The sequence below is a fragment of the Lethenteron reissneri genome, chromosome 27 (genome assembly GCF_015708825.2).
Source record: "Lethenteron reissneri isolate LAM-NWPU_2019-01 chromosome 27, ASM1570882v1, whole genome shotgun sequence".
Classification (NCBI taxonomy): domain Eukaryota; kingdom Metazoa; phylum Chordata; class Hyperoartia; order Petromyzontiformes; family Petromyzontidae; genus Lethenteron; species Lethenteron reissneri.
In genome coordinates, this window is record NC_083805.1 from 18,262,567 (window position 1) to 18,282,785 (window position 20,219).

The 20,219-nt window shown below is 46.2% G+C and overlaps 1 protein-coding gene across 5 annotated transcripts in view; it reads right to left on the reverse strand.

Moving 5' to 3' along the window:
• Positions 1-258: 258 nt before the first annotated feature.
• Positions 259-20,219, reverse strand: part of LOC133348678 (uncharacterized) — a 63,941-nt gene continuing 43,980 nt past the window's right edge. For 2 of the 5 annotated variants that reach the window (XM_061561620.1, XM_061561619.1), the window contains exons 4-8: positions 18,608-18,842; positions 14,182-14,320; positions 11,684-11,726; positions 4,253-4,348; positions 261-3,307 (exon numbers count right to left, since the gene is read on the reverse strand). In XM_061561620.1, coding sequence (XP_061417604.1) covers positions 3,269-3,307; positions 4,253-4,348; positions 11,684-11,726; positions 14,182-14,320; positions 18,608-18,842 — 552 coding nt within the window. In that variant the 3' untranslated portion in view covers positions 261-3,268. Of the gene's footprint in view, positions 3,308-4,252; positions 4,349-11,683; positions 11,727-14,181; positions 14,321-18,607; positions 18,843-20,219 lie in introns of all 5 variants that reach the window. The other 3 variants (XM_061561621.1, XM_061561623.1, XM_061561622.1) reach the window with 3 other exon arrangements.

Below are 20,219 nucleotides of genomic sequence, written 5' to 3' on the forward strand. Positions count from 1 at the left end.
AGTATAACCAATATCTTCTTGGTTCTTTCGGTAAAGTCACGTAGAAGGGAATAAAGGGAGGGAAATTTTAATAGTAAGGAGCTGCAGCAGCCAAACCACGACGTAAAAAACTAAAATATAAACTACATAGCTGAGCCTTCTTATCCCGGAGTTTGTTGAAGGATCTCAAAGTTATGTGGAATCCCTCCCCGTAGAGGTGGTTAAATTTCGATTTAAAGCTTTCGTGACGGCAGGGATTCATCTTCTTGGTTCTTTCGGTAAAGTCACGTAGAAGGGAATAGAGGGAGGGACATTTTAATTTTAAGGAGCTGCAGCAGCCAAACCACCACGTAAACAACTAAAATATAAACTACATATCTGAGCCTTATTATCCCGGAGTTTGTTGAAGGATCTCAAAGTTACGTGGAATCCCTCCCCGTAGAGGCGGTTAAATTTCCCTTCTACGTGACTTTACCGAAAGAACTAAGAAGATGAATCCCTGCAGTCATGAAAGCTTTAAATCGAAAATGCTTGCAGACTATTGCTGTACAGTGACAAGAGATGCTCCATTTAATGAATACAAGAGACAAGCCAAGAAGCACCGAGTAGACACTGAATAAGGACTAAACTATGTACTTATATATAATAGTTTTTTGCCTTTTGTTTCATAATACATTTTATTTATATAACCCTTTTGCTGATTTTTTAAGTGTTATATGAACAGGACAGGTGACATGTTATTATGTAAAGCAACCATAACACATTTAAAGACCTAGGTTTACAATTTATGAGTAAAACTCTATTCTCTACACAATATATGTAGATGTAAAATGTTAAAACTTAAATATCTTGGGAATAGTAGCCAATCAGTTGTTTTAATTGTTATATTTGAATTCAGAACATCAAAACCATAATAAACAGCACATTTCATCTCTGTAGCAGACGAAGTCTAAAAAATTGTAGACCAGTGTAATGTGGGAGCCAGATGACATCCCTGTTCCACCCTAAGGTGAACAAGGAATGGGGTTGTTTTTACCGGACAACACCAACACCACCATCACTAGCACAGCCACTACTATCACCATCAACAATAACAGCAATACAAACAACAGCCGTCATTCAAAACTAAGTGACAGTGATATCACCATGGTGCTTGTGCCAGGCCAGGTGCACTTTGAGGCTACGTAAAGTATCGAAGGCTCGCTGACAGGTCACAGGACAGACCGAGTTGCCATCGGTTGACTGACTGATATGATTGGTAGATGAAACAGCTGTGCCCCGTACTTTGTAAATTTGCTGTATTTTGTCACTCGTTGTTGTGAGCATCGCCCTCCGTTGTTGTTGGATATTTTATTGTCGTGAAAGAATCCAGAATACTAAGTAAATTTCAAAGAGGAAAAAAAACTCCAACATTGAAATGCATAACAAACTCTACGTAATGCACACGCAAAATTTTGGATCGATCGAGGGCATCCCGGCTCGCTTCCCTACCACGGTAGGGGTACCAATTGGGAGCAGTGCATTTATGAAGGAGACAATGGAAGAATGGAAGAAAGAAGAGGGGGGTGGGGGAGGACTGACCAGTACATTTTAATTGACAACTTGACTGGTATCTCGGTCAAGATTAACGTAATAGCTTTCGAACAAGACAAATTTATATTTGTAAACCCCGCTTCATCCATAGATCCCAATGCACCGTGTTTGTAAAGCGGGAAACAAACTATCGAAAGCTCTTCATGCAGTAGCTTCCCATTACAGAGGGTGTTTGCCTCTACTCTAAAATAATATAGAATTTCCAGGTCACGGGAACCTACCAGCAACCCTTATGCTTGGAAACAGGAGCCACCCTCGTGACCAAAAACTCACCAGTCTCTCTACCCACCACCACCAAATTGGTTCACATCTGATTACCTCATCCCAAGCTGTTCGAGATCCACCACACGAGTCCGAGGCCAGAATATTCCGCTTCTTTATCACCGAGAAATATTATTTGTTATGTATCTGACAGCTCTATAACACTGTAGATAGACACCTAAGCTGTGTTTCCTGGGCTGTCTGACAGTGGATGCTTCATAATTGATTTACAAAAAGGACTTTAAAGTCACGGATATAAATGCTCTGGCGACATGTGTCCCGTTATTTATATAACATGACTTCATTGATTTTATATAGCACGAAAGTGGAATGATTCAATAATGTCAATGCCTCTTTTCATTGAAGAGGCTTCGTACTAAGAATTTACAACTCAGAGATAAATCCCAGGCATATATATACAAGATTTGTATTTCTAGATTATATTTTCCTTTAAAATGTTCATGACAAAAACATTGATTTGAAGCTTTCGTGACTGCAGGAATCCATACTCTTTGGTTCTTTCGGAACCGTCACCAATATTACTGTATCAAGTGAGTAATTTTGCTGTGACGGTTCCACCTGAAGACGGAGGCTTGTGTTGCCTCCGAAATGTCGTGATTTAATTTATTTGTTTTCTTTTTTAACCTACGTGACTTTACCGAAAATAACCAAAGAGTATGTATCCTTGCAGTTACGAAAGCCTCAAATCTAGAATCAGATTGTACATGTTGTGGCTTGGCTCTCCCACACACCGGTGTGCTGTACTAGTGACGAATTGGCATGTTCTGTTTACGTGACAACCCTTACTAGTTGGCTGTGTCGGGTGGTGGTGGGTTTTAAAGACACATTTATATATTTACGCGATCTAACCCAAAAAACCTCTATTTTGAATAATTCTGTTCTTGAATGGCAGGAGCTAAATGCATTGTCGATGTCTGCGAGCCACAAGATGCCTTGAATAGAGAGTTCGTGTAGCTTCGGTTTTCTTGAATTGAATGAGCGCAGACTAAAGTGGTGTTTGCTGTATGGTCTATAGTTTGCGTTGCATGCCCACAGTCGCCCTCTTGTGGCTTGTCTCTAAGTTTCCACTTATGACGCAAATGCGTGCATCGGTCTGTTAATTATATCATGTGGTTGATGGTTACATCAGTTTAATCGAGGAATGTCAAAGCCAGGAGGTGTGATATTTGGGGCTTGACAACAATAATAATAAACAATTTCGCAAATGTCCAACGTACAGGGGTAGCGGAGAAGAATATGTGCCTACCACCAAGTAAAGTATTACTGAGGGGGCTTCTATAGATTAATGATGGAGGTCTCGAAGTTGGATTTAATCCCAGAATCTCTGTGGTGCCAGTTCATTGCCTCTGACATTGACAATTAATTCCCTCCTCCTGCCAGTAGATGCTTGTATCGTATTCTTGTCTTCCCGTTTCTAGGTTTCATTGTCATAGATACATGCTTCCTGAAAGTTCTGAAAGAAGTAGCAGAGAACAAAATTAATGCAGTCCAGATAATATTTTTTCACAAACTATACTAAACCTAAACAATTTTTCTTATTTTATCAAGGCCCACTGAGCTTTTTTTCAAAAGTGATCAAGCCACAAATGAAAGCCCAATGAAGTGGCTTATCATGTGGACATTTATAGCAGACAAATACTCTAAAACGTATGTTTCAAACATCCCTTTTCCTTTCTGAGGATTCAAATATCTTTGGCGGGCACCCCACACATTGACACATACTCTCAGTCAATTTTAGTCTGAAAGGGAAATTGCTAAAGTTGCTGATGAGGGTGATTAGTTTAGAAACGCAGTTTGGAATGGCATTTGTAAAATACAATTTATAATCTCCACATGCACTTCTGTGGCCGTCTGGAACGCTTTTCCTTTCGTTATTAGTAAGTTGCTGCAGCTTTGCACTTTTAAATAATCTATATTGTAAAGCTATTTATTTAGGACTGTGTTTTGTGCTTGGTGTGTTGTCCTTCTCTCGCACCTCTGATTAGCACGGTTGGCTATGTATAGTGCCAAAGAAGTTCAAGATATATACATACTTATAAGAGGTAAAGATGCAGGCCCTGCAATTACTTGCTAGTTCCACTGCTAACATATTAGCCTGCATTGGTAGCCCTAGAGACTCCTTTAGAGGGTGTTTAAGAAAACTCTACCACACAAACAGTCTCCGTGTATGTGTTTTGTCTCTCTCTCAAATTTAGTTCTACCTGATGACGATTGTTGCAATCGAAACATCGCATTCTATTATTTAATTTATTTTCTTTCTACGTGAGTTAACCGAAAGAACCAAAGAATAATTCCTGCAGTCACGAAAGCTTCAAATCAAGTTACTTACCATTACACTTCCTTTTTTTGCAATGTGTACTTTATAACGTGTACGTGTGTGTGCTTGTTTTCGTCTGACCTGCTCGTCTGTCCGAATGACCACTGATTTGCTGGACTGCTGCGCAGATGCCATTCCAATAGTGCTTAATGAAGGTCGTCCATTGGTTGCACGCGGCTGAGATGAAAAATAAAGTTAAGTATTTTCATGAGAAGAAAATGCACACAGACACACGGAAACACACATATACACACAGGTACACAAAAAACACAAAACAAACAGAGACGCATACGCATATGGACAACAACACCAACATACACAAATTGCCATCTCTGAAGCACCTTTTGAGTGCATATGAAGTGGTGAGGGCTCGCTGGCGGGAGGGTGCAGGCAAGCCCAGGTTCTTCTTTTTGTTTTTGCATGGACATTATTTGAGTAGGAATTTTAATTCAACGTGCAAATTTGACGTTAATTTGATCACTTCAAGAGATAAGAATTGCACACTAATGGTATCTTGCGATTGGCCAGCAGATTCAAATTTATAAAAGGTGGGGAGGATTTTAAACTGATAAGATAAAATATAAAATTTCTAGATTGGGTGGTGTGGGGCCATTGAGGTTATGAACACTTTCCATTTCCAAGACATATGCAAGTCTCATGGTGTGGTGTCCCATTCACCGCTGAATCTTGGAACGTGCAAGTGGTTCACATTAATTTTATTTTAAGAGGAGTGGTAACGCAGTCATTGTAAAGACATTATGACTTTTGATTTGAAGCTTTCGTAACTGCAGGAAACCATACTCTTTGGTTCTTTCGTTAAAGTCACGTAGGTAGAAACATTATAATAGATCACGACGTTTCGATCGCAACACAAGCAACCGTCTTCAGGTGCACCGCATAGAACGGTAGGGACATGACCGCTGCATTATATGATAGCTAGCGCCAAACTGTGCCACAATGCCACGCGTGCTGTTATTTTATTTTAGTTTTTCTTCCAAATCCACTCCGATGACGTACGTGTACGGCATTCCAATGATGTGCACATACGTCATCGCAATGAGAAAGGGTGAAAGGGATGTGGAATGTGAGCTTGCAGGCCTTTCGTTGTCTTTGTGCGCGTGGCACGCGGCGTTCGCTGCATTCCTTCACTACGCCTCTTTAAAAGGACCTCAACTTGTAGAGTGCCAACCAGGTCCGGTGTGTGTCCAAGAATACCCTGATTCATGTCTCTCCCTTTTACGTCGTTTCGCAAAGACGTTGTCAATTTATTAATAGCGCAATCCGATTTGAGTCGCCTCAACTCATACTCTTACATCGCTGACATCATTGTCCATACCTTCTCGTATCCGTCACCTCTCAGACTTCCCCTGCATATACTCACCTACCTAACCACCTACCCAGCTACCTACCCATCCACCAACTAACCACTTACATTCTCACCCACTCACCTACCCACATACCTATCTACCAACCTACCCACATACCCACCTACCTACCAACGAACCCAACTATCTACCAACTTACCCACCTACCTACATAGTCACTTACCTTACCACCCACCTACCCAACTACCTACCCACCAACCCACCTACTTACACACTTACCCAACTACCCGGCTACCTACCCACTTACCCAACTGCCCACCTAATTACCAACCTCCCCACCTACCCATCTATGTCCAACTACCTACCCATAGATCAACCAACCCACCAACCTACCCACCTACCTACCTAACTTCCTACCCACCTACCTACTCACTGACCCAACAAACCCAAATACCTACCCACCTACCCAACGACCTACTCATCCACCTACCCACTTACCCACCCACGTATCCACCCACCTACCTACCCAGCTACATAACCACCTAAATATGTACCCATCTCATCACCTACCCAACTACCTAACTACGTACTTCATCTACCTACTCACTGACCTACCCACCTACTCAACTACTTACCAACCTACGTATGCACCCACCTACCTATCCACCCCCCCCCCATATATTTACCTACCCACCCACCTACCCACGCACCAACTCACCCACCTACCAAACTACCCACCCACCCACCTAACTTACCCACCGACCTACTCACCTATCTACCCACTTATCTACCTATATAAACAACTACTTATCCACCTACTTACCCACCTACTTACTTACCCACCGATTCACCCACGGACCTACCCACCTACCTACCAACCAAATTACCCACCCACGTACCAAACCACACACCCACTTAATCACCTACCCAACTATCTATCTACTTACATCCCCACCTAGCCACCAACCTACCTACCCAACTACCTACTCACCCACCTATCTATCTTCTCAACCACCTACCTACCCACCTACCTATTTACAAATCTACCCACATACCCACCTACCTACCAACCTACCCAGCTATCTAACTTCTTACCCACCAACCTACCTAGTCACCTACCTAACCACCACACCTACCTACCCACCTACCTACATACCCAAATATTCGGCTAACGACCCACTTACCTACACACCTACCTACATACCCACCTCCCCATCTACTCACCCACCTACCTATTCACATACCTACCTACCACCCTATCCACTTAACTACCCACCTACCGAACTATCTACCTTCTTACCTACCCACCTACCCAACTACCCACCTACCTACTTTCCCACCTCCCCACCTACCTGCCTACCTACCCTCTAATTACCTACACATCGATCTACCCACCTACCTAACCTTATACCCACCGACCTACCCACCTACCCAACTACCTATCTACTTACATCCCCACCTAGCCACCAACCTACCTACCCAACTACCTACTCACCCACCTATCTATCTTCTCAACCACCTACCTACCCACCTACCTATTTACAAATCTACCCACATACCCACCTACCTACCAACCTACCCAGCTATCTAACTTCTTACCCACCAACCTACCTAGTCACCTACCTAACCATCACACCTACCTACCCACCTACCTACATACCCAAATATTCGGCTAACGACCCACCTACCTACACACCTACCTAATACCCACCTCCCCATCTACTCACCCACCTACCTATTCACATACCTACCTACCACCCTAACCACTTAACTACCCGCCTACCCAACTATCTACCTTCTTACCTACCCACCTACCCAACTACCCACCTACCTACTTTCCCACCTCCCCACCTACCCGCCTACCTACCCTCTAATTACCTACACATCGATCTACCCACCTACCTAACCTTATACCCACCGACCTACCCACCTACCCAACTAATCCAGCTACCTACCCATCTATCCAACGACCTACTCATCCACCTACCCACCGACGTATCCACACAAACAGCTAACCATCTACCCACCTGCTTAACCACCTACATACTTACCCATCTCCTCACCGACCCAACTACCTACTTCATCTACCTACCCACCCACCGACCTACTCAACTACTTACCAACCTATCTATGCACCCACAATCCTCTGCACCCACCTACCCACCTATTTACTTACCCACCTACCCACCCACAAAGCCACCTACCAAACTACCCACCCACCTAACTTACACATCCACTGATCTACCCACCATCTATCTACTCACTTATTTACCTATCTCAACACCTACATACCCACCTACTTACATACCCACCTACTTACCTACCTAACTACCTACCCACCAAACTTACCCACCCACGTCCCACCGAAACACACACGTACATATCTACTTACCTCCTAGCTGCCAACCTACCCACCTACTTTCTCACCCACCCACCTACCCACCTACCTATTTATAAACCGACCCACGTATCCCACCTACCTACTAACCTACCCAACTATCTACCTACTTACCCACCCAGCTACCTAGTCACCTACATAACCATCCACCTACCTATCTACCTACCTACCCACCAACCCACCTATCTACATACCCACCTACCCACCTACATAACTTCTAACTACCCACTCATCAATCTACCCACCCACCTACGCTCATACCCACCTACCTACCCAACCTAACCACCTAGCCAACTACCCCAGTACCAACCCAACGACCTACTCACCCACCTACCAACGTATCCACCCACCTACCTACCCACCCACCTAGCCACATGATTAACCATCTACATATTTACCCATCTCTTCACATACCGAACTACCTACTCATCTACCTACTCACTCATCTACCTACTCACCCACCGACCTACCCACCTACCCTATGCACCCATCTACCTATGCACCCACCTACCTACTTACCTACCCACCCAACTACCCACCTACTCACCCACCTACCCACCCCCTCTCCACCTACCCACCCATCTAACTTACCCACCCACTGACCTACCCATCTACCTACCCACCTAACTATCCACCCACGTACCCACTCACACACCCACCTACAAACCCACCAACCCACATACCTATCTACTTACCTACCCACCTACACACCTAGCCACCAACCTATCTACTCACCTACATATCCACCTATGTATGTACCCTCATACCCACCGTTTTACTTAACTACCCACCTACCCAAATACTGAACTACCTACACACGCACCTGCACACCTACTCACCCACCTACCCACCCACCTACCCACCTAAAAACCCACATACCCAACGACCTACCTAGCCACCCATCTACCTACGTATCTACCCACCCATCAACCCACCTACCAACCTACACACCTACCTACCCATCTACTTACCTACCCATCTACTTACCTGCCCACCTCCCTATCAACCTACCTACCCACCAACCTACCCACTTATTTACCTACCCACCTACTTACTTACCCACCTACCCAAATACCCAACAACCCACCTACCTACCCAATTACCCACCAAACTATCCATCTAGCTACCCACCAACATGTCTAACCACCCACCCTCATCCCTACCTACCCTCCTACTTACCTATCTACCCATCCAACTTCCTATCTACCCACCTAACTTACCCACCTACTGACCTACACATTTACCTAGTGACCAAACTACCCACCCACGGAGCCACCTACACACCCACCTACCCTACGTGTCTACTTACCTAACCACCTAGCCACCAACCTACCTACCCACCTATCTATCTATTTACTTACCCACCAACTAACCTACTTACCTACCCACCTACACAAATATCGACTCACCCACCTACCCAAGTACCTACTACCGACCCACATACCAACGACCTAGCCACCCATATACCTACGAATCCACCCACCTATCGACCCACCTACCTACCCACCTATCAATCTACACACCTACCTACACACCTTTCCATCTAATTACCTAACCACCTACCTACCCATCTACCCATCAACCTATCTACCCACAAACCTACCCACTTATTTACCTACCGACCTACCTACCCATCTACTTACCTACCCACCTACCAAAATACCAACCGACCCATCTACCCAATTACCCACCAACCTACCCACCTAGCTACCAACCAACATACCTACCCACCCACCTCCCGACTCACCTACTTACAGTACCTAGCTACATACCTAATCAATTACCCACCTACCAACCCATGTATCCACCCACCTACTACCCACCCACCGACCAACCTATTTATTAACCTACCTATTTATCCATCTCCTCACCTACCCAACTACCTACTCAACTACTTACCCACCCACCGACCTACTCACCTACTTACCCACCGACCTACACACCCACCCACCTAACTTACCCACCCACCGACTTACTGACATAACTACCCACCAACGTACCCACCTACACCCAACTACCCACCTACCTATATACTTACCTACCCATCTACGCACCTAGCCACAAACCTACCTACAAACCATATCTACCTATTAACCTACCCACCTATTTACCTACCCACCTACGTATCTATCCTCCTACTCATCCACCTACCTATCCACCTACCTACCCACCTGCCTACCCTACCACAGACCCAACGAGTTACCCACCTAGCCACCCATCTACCTAGGTATCCATCCACCCATCGACCCACCTACCTACCAACCTGCACACCTAACTACCCACCTACCTACTCATCTACTTACCTACCCACCTACCTACCAACCTACCCACGTATTTACCTACCTACCCACCTACCTACCTACTCACCGACCTAACCACCTACCCAACTATTTACCCACCTACCTACACACCAACACACCTACTGACCCACCTACTAACCCACTTACTTACCTAGCCACTAACCTACCTACCCACCTACCTATCTACCTATGTACCTACCCACCTAATTACCTACCCACCTACGTATCTACCCAAATACCGACCTACCTACCCACTCCCCTACTTACCTAGCTAACCACCTACCTATCCACCTACTTACCTACACACCTCCCCAAATACCCACATACCTACCCACCTACCGAACTACTTAACCACCTACCTATTTATCCATCTCCTCACCTACCCAACTACCTACTCATCTACACCTACCCACCCACCGACCTACCCACCTACTCAATTACTTACCCACCTACCTATTTACCCACCCACATACTCAATCACCTACCGACCCACATACCTAACCACCTACCCACCGACCTTACCCACCCACCGACCGACTCATCTAAATACCTACCCACCTACCCACATAGCCACCAACCTACCGACAAACCTCCATATCTACCTATTTACCTACGCACCTACTTACCTACCCACCTACCGAGCTACCCACCTACCTACCCACCTACATACCCAACGACCTATCAACCTATCTACCTCCGTATCCACCATCCATCGACCCACCTACATACCCACCTTGCTTGTGTGTCTGTCTATATGTCTCCGTGTCCGTGTTTTGTCTCTCTCAAATTTAGCAATCTTTAGAAGAACGTAATCAACCAGGTAGGGTGTTGACTGTTGTGTTAGCCGACTCTCTGGGTTGTATTGCATTATATTTCTAAGTTTACTCTGTTCGTTTTCTCGTTCATTCTTACCTGATGATGGTTGCTTGTGTTGCAATCGAAACGTCGTATTCTATTATTATTGTTATTTTACCAGGTAAGAGACACTGAGTTATATAGCTCTATTTCGGAAGCGACCTGGCTATTTCAAATGATAGCTCGACGAAGTAGCTTATCATGTGGAAATGAATAGCAGCCAAATACTCTTAAACACATCTTTCTAAATGTAGAGGGAAAACCGGAGGACCCAGAAAAAAATCCGCTCAAGCTGTACCTAGCCTGGCACAAGCGCGTGGTGACATCACCGCCACTTAAGAGTGAATTGCGGTTGTTGTTGGACCTAGTGGCATTGCAATAACCTCATGGAAAATTGGAGATGTTGTGTGTCGGATATGTGTCTGTATGTTTCAATGTGTCAATTTTAATGTTTATCAGTGTGTGAATCTATTATGTGTGTCAGTGCTGGGTCTGTCTCGTGACCTCCTGCCAGAGGAGAGCCTTCGACACTTCACATGGCGTCAGAGTGCACCTTGGCTGGCACAAGCGCCGTGCTGACGTCACCGCCACTTCGTGGTGAATGGCGGTTATTGCTGTTTTTGTGGAAACATACCTTGCTTGGTTGAAAATTCTCGTAGGGCCCCGTTGTTTGAACACTGCGCAAAATAAAACACAAAATTAGTGTTGGTAGTTGTGGTGGTAGTAATGGCAGTTAGCACATTGCACTACAAACCCGGTGACCCGAGTTTGATTCCCACTCAAGGCCACCGACACCAGTGACGATTATCTGAACCGGTGCAGGGCATCCCCAAGGTCAAATCAGCCTCAAATGAGTACCTTATGCGGCATGTAAACGTCACCCAAAAGTCTGTTTGTCGTGATTACAATGATGATACAGTCGACCAAATCACCTCGACTCTGTCACATCTTGTCTGGTGACGAAAGCTAAGGCAGTGCCAAACCTATGGTTAGAGCTCGGATGGGAGACTGCCTGGGAATATTGACTGCATTTCAAAGTAGTTGTCCCTGAGCGTGTGCACATTTGATTATCTGGTCCACAGGAGAAAGATGCTCTCTCCCACCCACGCCCCTTCTGACAGTAATTTCCATCGCATTACAGTTAAATCAATAGTAAATGTGCCAAATAAAGTGCAGAGCCAAATATAATTTGATGGGACATTTCAATCTGTTAATCACCAGGCTGAGCCCATTAAAGTCAGCTCTCTGAACTCTTGATCCACTTGGACACATTAGCAAGCCTCATCTCAGTTCCCTGTAATAGCCTATTGCTAGACACAAAGTCATCGCTATCGATGCAACAAGCTTCCGCAAAGAGTACATTACATACTACACTATACTATACACACTACTAAAGGGGGCCTTACATCATATTAAACTAAACTATTGAACTCTTTTTTTATTTTACCAGGTAAGGCCCACTGAGCTATGTAGTTATTTTTCAGAAGCAATCTGGCCACAAATGAAAGCTCAAAAAAGTGGCTTATCACGTGCAAAATTATTGCAGCAGCCAAATACTCGAAACGCATGTTTTTTAATGTGGAGGGAGAAACGGGAGGACCTGGAGAAAAATCTACGCGACCACGGGGAGGACATGCAAACTCCAAATATTTGCATCAGGATCGGGATCGAATCCACGACGTCCTGCATACCAGGCGAGGTAGTTAATATCACGCCACCGTGGCAGCCATTCCAACTTGATACAGCGGCTGAGGCAAGAGGACGTCCCAGTGGCAACTACTTCATGTTTCTTTTCATGTTTAGTTTGTTGCCCTTTCCCGAACCTGGCTATGTACGGTGCAAACGAGGTTCAGCATACACACACACATTGATGATGCCTTGCAATAGGTGTATATTTGTTTTTTGAACATCTTATCAGCTCACCTTTTTTTCTTCAAGATGTACAAAAACAATGATTACACTTTGGTTCTTTCGGTAAAGTCACGTATAAAGATAAAATAATAAATTAAATACTAGCATACGACGTTTCGATTGCAACACAAGCAATCATCATCAGGTATAAATGAAATAGAACCACAAATCTAGTATACTTAGAAATGTAATGTAATACAACAGAGTCGGATAACATAACAGTCAACACCCTACCTGGTTGATTACGTTCTTCCTGAGAAAGCTAAATTTGAGAGAGAGATAAAACACAGAACCAGAGACATATAGACAGACATATAAGCAGACAGATATCACAGAGATATATATAGAGAGAGAACAAACATAGGCACACAGAGAAACCACGCCTCTGTGTCGTGGCCTTAAATAGAAAGAGGGGGCGGGGGCGGAGAGAGAGGGAGGGGTTAGATAAATTAGCATGTCAATGAGTAGCACGGTGAGTGGTACGGTGCAAAAGCTTGAAAAAAATTATGAAACAGGGAGAGAGACACACTAAATTAAATAACCTAGCAAAATTTCGAAATGTAATGTAATGCAACACAGAGAGTTGGTCAACACACAATTAACGCATAGCCTGGTTGATTACGTTTTTCAAAGATTGCTAAGTTAGAAGTTAAGTGTGAAAATTTAGTGTGTCTCTCTCCCTGTCTCCTAATTCTTTCAAGCTTTCGCACCGTACCACTCAACGTGCTACTCATTGACATGCTAACTTCTCTAACCCCTCCCTCTCTCTCTGCCCCCGCCCCCTCTCTCTATTTAAGGCCACGACACAGAGGCGTGGTTTCTCTGTGTGCCTATGTTTGTTCTCTCTATCTATGTATCTCTGTGATATCTGTCTGCTTATATGTCTGTCTATATGTCTCTGGTTCTGTGTTTTATCTCTCTCAAATTTAGCATTCTCAGGAAGAACGTAATCAACCAGGTAGGGTGTTGACTGTTATGTTATCCGACTCTCTGTTGTATTACATTAGATTTCTAAGTATACTAGATTTGTGTTTCTATTTCATTTATACCTGATGATAATTACTTGTGTTGCAATCGAAACGTCGTATGCTAGTATTTACTTTACTTTACTGAAAGAACCAAAGAGTAATTCCTGCAGTCACGAAAGCTCCAAATTAAGTTTGAACAATGATTACACTCGAGCAATAGAACTGAGCTGCCCATTATGTGTGCGTGGTCCACCTCGCTCTGTTGATGAAGCGCTCCATTATCCTCTGCTGGTTCCTGTGGTAGCCCCACGCGGCGAGGACTACGAGGATGACAAAGAGGACCACGCTGCCAGCGATAAATGCCGCCATCTCCACCCATTCCAGCTGCGGGACTGTCATCACAAATACAGCAGAGACTGCTGTTAAACAGAACAAAGATCAACAAATCGATAAAAACATTCGTGTTTGGTGCTGCCGCCGTCAAGGAGCATGAACCATCATCATGCGAACTCTGCTCATCCTCGCAGCAGTGACTTTTGGCTAACCATCGAACAAAGACGATGATGACAATGATGATGTAGATGATGACAACGATGATGATGGTGATTACTATGGCAATGATGTCCATCAGAATGATGATGAAGCTGATGACGATAGTAACGTGAATGATGGCAATGACATCGATAACGATAATGACGATAGCGATGATGACGTCGGTGATGACAATATGTCGATGGCATCGATAATGATGATGCCGATGATAACGTCGATAACGATAGTGAGAGTGGATGTTGTAGCTGCTGGTCTTTGCTTAGATCACGGCCAAACTTCATCCCATTTTGCAATCTCACTGAAAAAGCCTCTACACATGCGCGCACAGAGACAAACATCCCCCATGTATCCTTAAGAGACTGTTTGGGTCAAGTGGTGTTCGCGAGATCTTATGAAGGCAAGTATGGCACATGAAGGGGTGGGTGGGCAGCACCATGCCCGGCCGCCTTTGTCTCTCCAGTGGTCATGTTTACACACAACCACAGCTACTCATTTGAGGCTGAGCTGACCTGGGGAAGGCCCAGGACCGGTTCAGATAATCATCACCATTGTTGGTGGCCGTGAGTGGGAACCAAAATCAGGTCGCCGGGACAACATCAACAACCACCATTCGACACTAAGTGGTGGTGACGTCACCACGAAGCTTGTGCCAGGCTTTGTGCACCTTGAGGCCACATGTAGTGTCGAACGCCCGCTGGCAGGTCACGGGGCAGACCCAGATACCACAGGTCGACTGACTGAGACGACTGGCTGATGCACCACGTGTGCCCCCTACTGTGCCAACTTGCTGTGATTTACTCACCCGGCGCTCCACTCGTTGTTGTGAGCGTCGCTCCTCCGCCCTCCGTTGTTGTTTGAGGGAGACTGCCTCCAACTGCCCAGTAGCGTCCTTCACGAGCCTCCTCCACAGAGGCCGATCTTGACACCGCTGGTACAAGTCATCGGCAAGTAAACTCAGCTCCACATCCTCCTATCCCACATCACTCTATCTCTTCTCTAGCCCGTGCCGCGCACGTTTAGCCCCCTCGTTCCGGCTGAACAAAAGCTGTTTAGGCATGTGGTGGCTGGGCATGCGGGCTACATGGCACAGCCAACGCAGCCTTGCCTGCCATCAGAGCTCACCGATGGGACCTTGTCCAGATCTTTGAAGGATTTGTGAGCTCCTCACACAAACCAGCCTGGTTAAACCCAGGAGGGATTGTAGGCAGGCCAGCCTAAATATTTCTAACCGGCGAAGATGTTTCATTACGGGGGTTTACGTTTCGCAAGCATAGAGAAGGGAGGGAATGACTGTGGCCGAGAAGACCTGAAGCTTCGTGCGGAGTGACAGACCAGGTGGCTTCCACACAGCATTACGCAACCGATGAAAATATAATGGCGCTCGACTGATTCGAAGTGAGACCTCTGCTCTTAAACCGGAGCCGGTCATGAGCACACTGCCCAGGTATTAGAAACTCTCCACTCTCTCTACAACTGCCCTATCACCAATTGGGAGTTGTGGGGGTCGAGTGCCCGATGGTACAAAATACCCAGGCAGGTGCTTAGTTTTTGTGGGGCTGATGGTAAGGCCCCATCTCTTAGTGGCAAGCTCCAGCTTCAGCAGCAGCGCCTCCAACTCCTCCTCTGAGTGAGCAGCTATTACCAGATCATCGGCATACATAACATGGTTGAACAAAGGGAGCCATCCCTTGACTGCACCCGGACATCGATCAGCCTCCCATTGTATCTGTACCAGATGGAAATTCTTCCGGTACAGCTATTGAAGGCTTCTCGAACTACGTGGTCGAAATAAATGTTAAGTAATGTGGGAGCCAGATGACATCCCTGTCGCACCCCAAGGTGTACAGGGAATGGCTCTGACTCCCGGCCACGTAGTTTTACCCAGGCCCGCTCACCATCATGAAGGTCCTTAATGATCGTGAGCAGAGGGTCAGGGACTTGGAAAGCACGAAGAACAACCCAGAGCCCAGGCCTACTGATGGTATCATAGACCTTGACCAGGTCAATAAAGCAGAGATGTAGGTTTTGTTGGAATTCTCTACACCTCTGCTGTAGCAGACGGACAGAAAACATGGCATCTGTGCAGGACCGCCCATTTCTGAAACCGCATTGGGGCTCCGCAAGCCTCTCCTCAGCCTGCCTAGCAAGGTAATGTTGAATAATCCTTGCCAGGACCTTTCCCAGCACACTGAGGAGTGAGATGCCCCTGTAGTTGTTACAGTATATGCAGTCCCCCTTCTTAAAGAGGGGCACCACCACGGAATCCTTCCAATCCTGCGGAACCCGTCAAGTGGTCCAGACTGTTGTTATGATGTCATGTAGGGCAGTCTGTGCACAAACCCCACCCCTCCCTTAGCATTTCGCTTGGGAGATCATCTCTGCCCGGTGCCTTTCATGGTCTCAGACCCTGGATCGCCTTCAGTACTTCCTCAACAGATGGCACCTCAGCCAGCCACTCACAGGGGTTGACTTCTACAATATTCGAGGCACGGCAGCCTCGTCAGGGTCATCCCCACTTTGTCCCACGTTGTTTTCCTGGCTGAGGGATTTCCCCACCCCCAGGACCTCACAGAAATGCTCAGCAAATCAGCAAACCTGTTCCTGGGGGTCGAATATTTGATCACCGTTCTTTCCCCTAATGATGGTAATAGGTCTGGCGCTGCAGGTTACTTTTTTGATGGAATTAAAAAGCGATTTGTGATCACGGGCCATTGAGGCGACTCCATCTCATCAGCAACTTATGACCACCACCCATCCTTGCAGCACCTCATGGCTCTCCGAACCTCCGAGCGAAGGCTGCGGTAAGCCTCCTCATTCTCCTACGTGGGATGCTGTAGCCGATGAGAGTGGGCCTGTCACTTTTTCTCAGCCAGCTTGAACACCTCCTCTGTCAGCCAGGGTCTCTGAGGAGGTCTGGACCGTGTACCCAAAGCAGCCATTGCAGCTGCATGAGCCACAGTCCTAAACCTCGCCCATTTCCCCTCGACATCAGGAGGAATGGGGAACGATGCCAACCCCTGCCGCAAGTGATGATGAAATTCTCGCTTGCAACTTTCGTCAGCTAACTGAGACCATGCCACTAAGGGTTTGAATGGGGTCCTGGGTGTACACCCACCACCGGAGTGGAAAAATGGCAGGCGCATCTTACAGATGACAAGTCGATGGTCAGTGGGCAGATCAGCTCCACGGTAGGTCCTGGGGTCAAGGACATGGGGCCGCATGTGCTGTTCCGTTGTTATGTAGTCCAGCAGATGTTCTTGCCCGGATCCGGCATGCATCCATGATGTGGTGTGGATGCGCCGATGCCAGAACAGCATGTTGGTCATTACAGCCCATGGGCTGCACAAAAATCTAGCAGCTTCCTGACATTGTTATTGAGCTGATCTAGCCCATGCCTTCCAATTACTCCAGACCAGGTGCCAGCATCCTGACCAACTCGGGCATTGAAGTCACCCAACAAGATGACTCTATCCCGAGGGGCCACTTTAGCTAGCACCTGTGACAGGAGGTCATAGAAGGCATTTTACTCATCGGCCTTGCCTGCATCCCTCCACGGATGTTCGTCTTGAGTGGGGGCATACATAACCACGACCACCACTCCTCGCCTCTGGTTGATGGGAAGGCGAGCCCAAAGTAGCCTGGGGCTTACAGCTTCCCACACCTCACCACCACGCTCCCACGCCCCCTTCATTATTTTACTTCAGAAGAAGAGCCACACCCTGTTGTTTGGCAGTCTCCTACCCCGAGTAGAGGACTGTCCACCCCTCATGGTGGCAGAAAACCAAAGCCGGTCCACTGGACCTCCTGAATACCACAGAGATCCAGGCAGTGCCGGTCCAGCTCCCAACAGAGGAGTGGCAGCCTCTCCTCCGCAGTGAGCGTTAGAACATTCCGCATGGCCACACGTAATGGTTTTTTGTTGTTTTTGGAGGAGCCCCAAGGGTAAGGATTCAGTCTCTGGGCTCCGCCAAATGGGGTTTGGCCAGGAGACGTCATAGACGCCTGGCCTCCCGTGGCCTCCGGCACAAGCTTATTTATTAAATTTTGTCCCCATGGTTTAGTGGTAATTAATTGAAGGTGGAGGGGTTACCAACCCCTCGCCAGGACACACACGCATATAAACGCACCTGTAGCAACCGTGGTACTGACTGGCAAGCTGGCCTCTCTGACGGTCACACAAATCTTCTTAGAGAATCGCGATTCCATCCCGACTTTGGCCTTGAGTTCGCACCAGTACACGCCTGCCCTGTCCACCTCACTCATGTTGAAGACCAGCGAACCATCCCCAGCACTTGGGTTGCCCACTAACGTTATTCCGGAAGGAGTATCCAGTTTTCTCATTGACTCCTCGTAGTATAAGAGCTAGAAGGGGAGGCACATACACATGCATGCACGCATCTCTTGGGTTTGCGATGACTATTGCATTTATTTAGCGGATGCTTTTACATCCGACCTTCGCCTGTGCATTTGGAGTTTGCAAATATATGGGTGTGGTGTTGGCCACCCACCTGAGTCCTGCAGGTATTCCCTTCACATTTAGAAACATGCGCTTCGAGCATTTGGCTGCTTTAAGCCCCCTGGTTTAGCTATCATTTGTGGCCAGGTCGCTTCTGAAAAAGATCTGTATAGCTCAGTGTGCCTTGCCTGGGATAATAAACATAGTTTAGCTTTATTTGTTTGTTTTTAAGTGATTTGTTTCCCTTTCCTATACGTTGCACTCCTGTCATATTTTTTGTATTGTTTGTCGTTACAATGTTCTGACCCGCATCTATTGGACATCTGTGAAAAAGAGCTCCATAGCTCATCGGCTTCCTCCAGTATAAATGAATTTTTTTTTATTTTGGTTTATTTAGCGAATGCTTTTATTTACATGTAACTTTCGCATAGTTAGAGCACCAGATACACAGGAAACACAAATGAAATACAGGCATATGAATGTCAATGTAACACAAGTGGACATCAGCCTATGTGACAGCGTCCTCCAGCACGAACAGAGCAACCAGTCCATGTAGGTTAGACAGGTCGTGGATGATTTACAGTCATGCATAACGAACACAAAATTGTGCGAGGATTAAGGTGTGGCGGTCACAGACTCCAGTTGTCTACTCATCTAAATAGCCTCGGCACCACACTCGACCTGAATATGGTAAGATCTCTACGGGAAAAATATCTTACGGTCCTGCAATTTTTGTATCAGGTCTCTACGACACATTCGACCACTGTTGAGTCATGACATAGCCAACACGGTGACGTGTAGCATAGATTCGACAAGGCTCGATTATTGCAACTCACTAGTCAACGGGACGTCTGGCAAAAACATTACTAAGCTGCAGCGTGTACAAAATCTTTTGCACGTTTCGTGACGGGTAATGCAAGATCCGACCATGTCCCTCCAGTTCTCACCGAGATGCATTGGCATCCGGTTACCGAACAAATGCATTATAAGGTCGCACTCATTACAAATTAAACACAATATCTTGCTGATCTGGTCAAGGAGCATAAAGCATCTCATGAACTCCAGTCATCCTTGTAGCAGCTTTTGAATAGGTATCGAACAAAGATGGTCACTGCATCGCACATCTTTCAGATGCGATTCTGCGAACGTCTGGAACGCTCTTCCTTGCGATATTAGGAAGCCACTGGAGCTATGCACTTTTATATCATCTAGATTAAAAACTCATGTCTTTAGAACTGCTTTTTGTGTTTATTTTGTTGATTTTCCCACGCAGCTCCAATTAG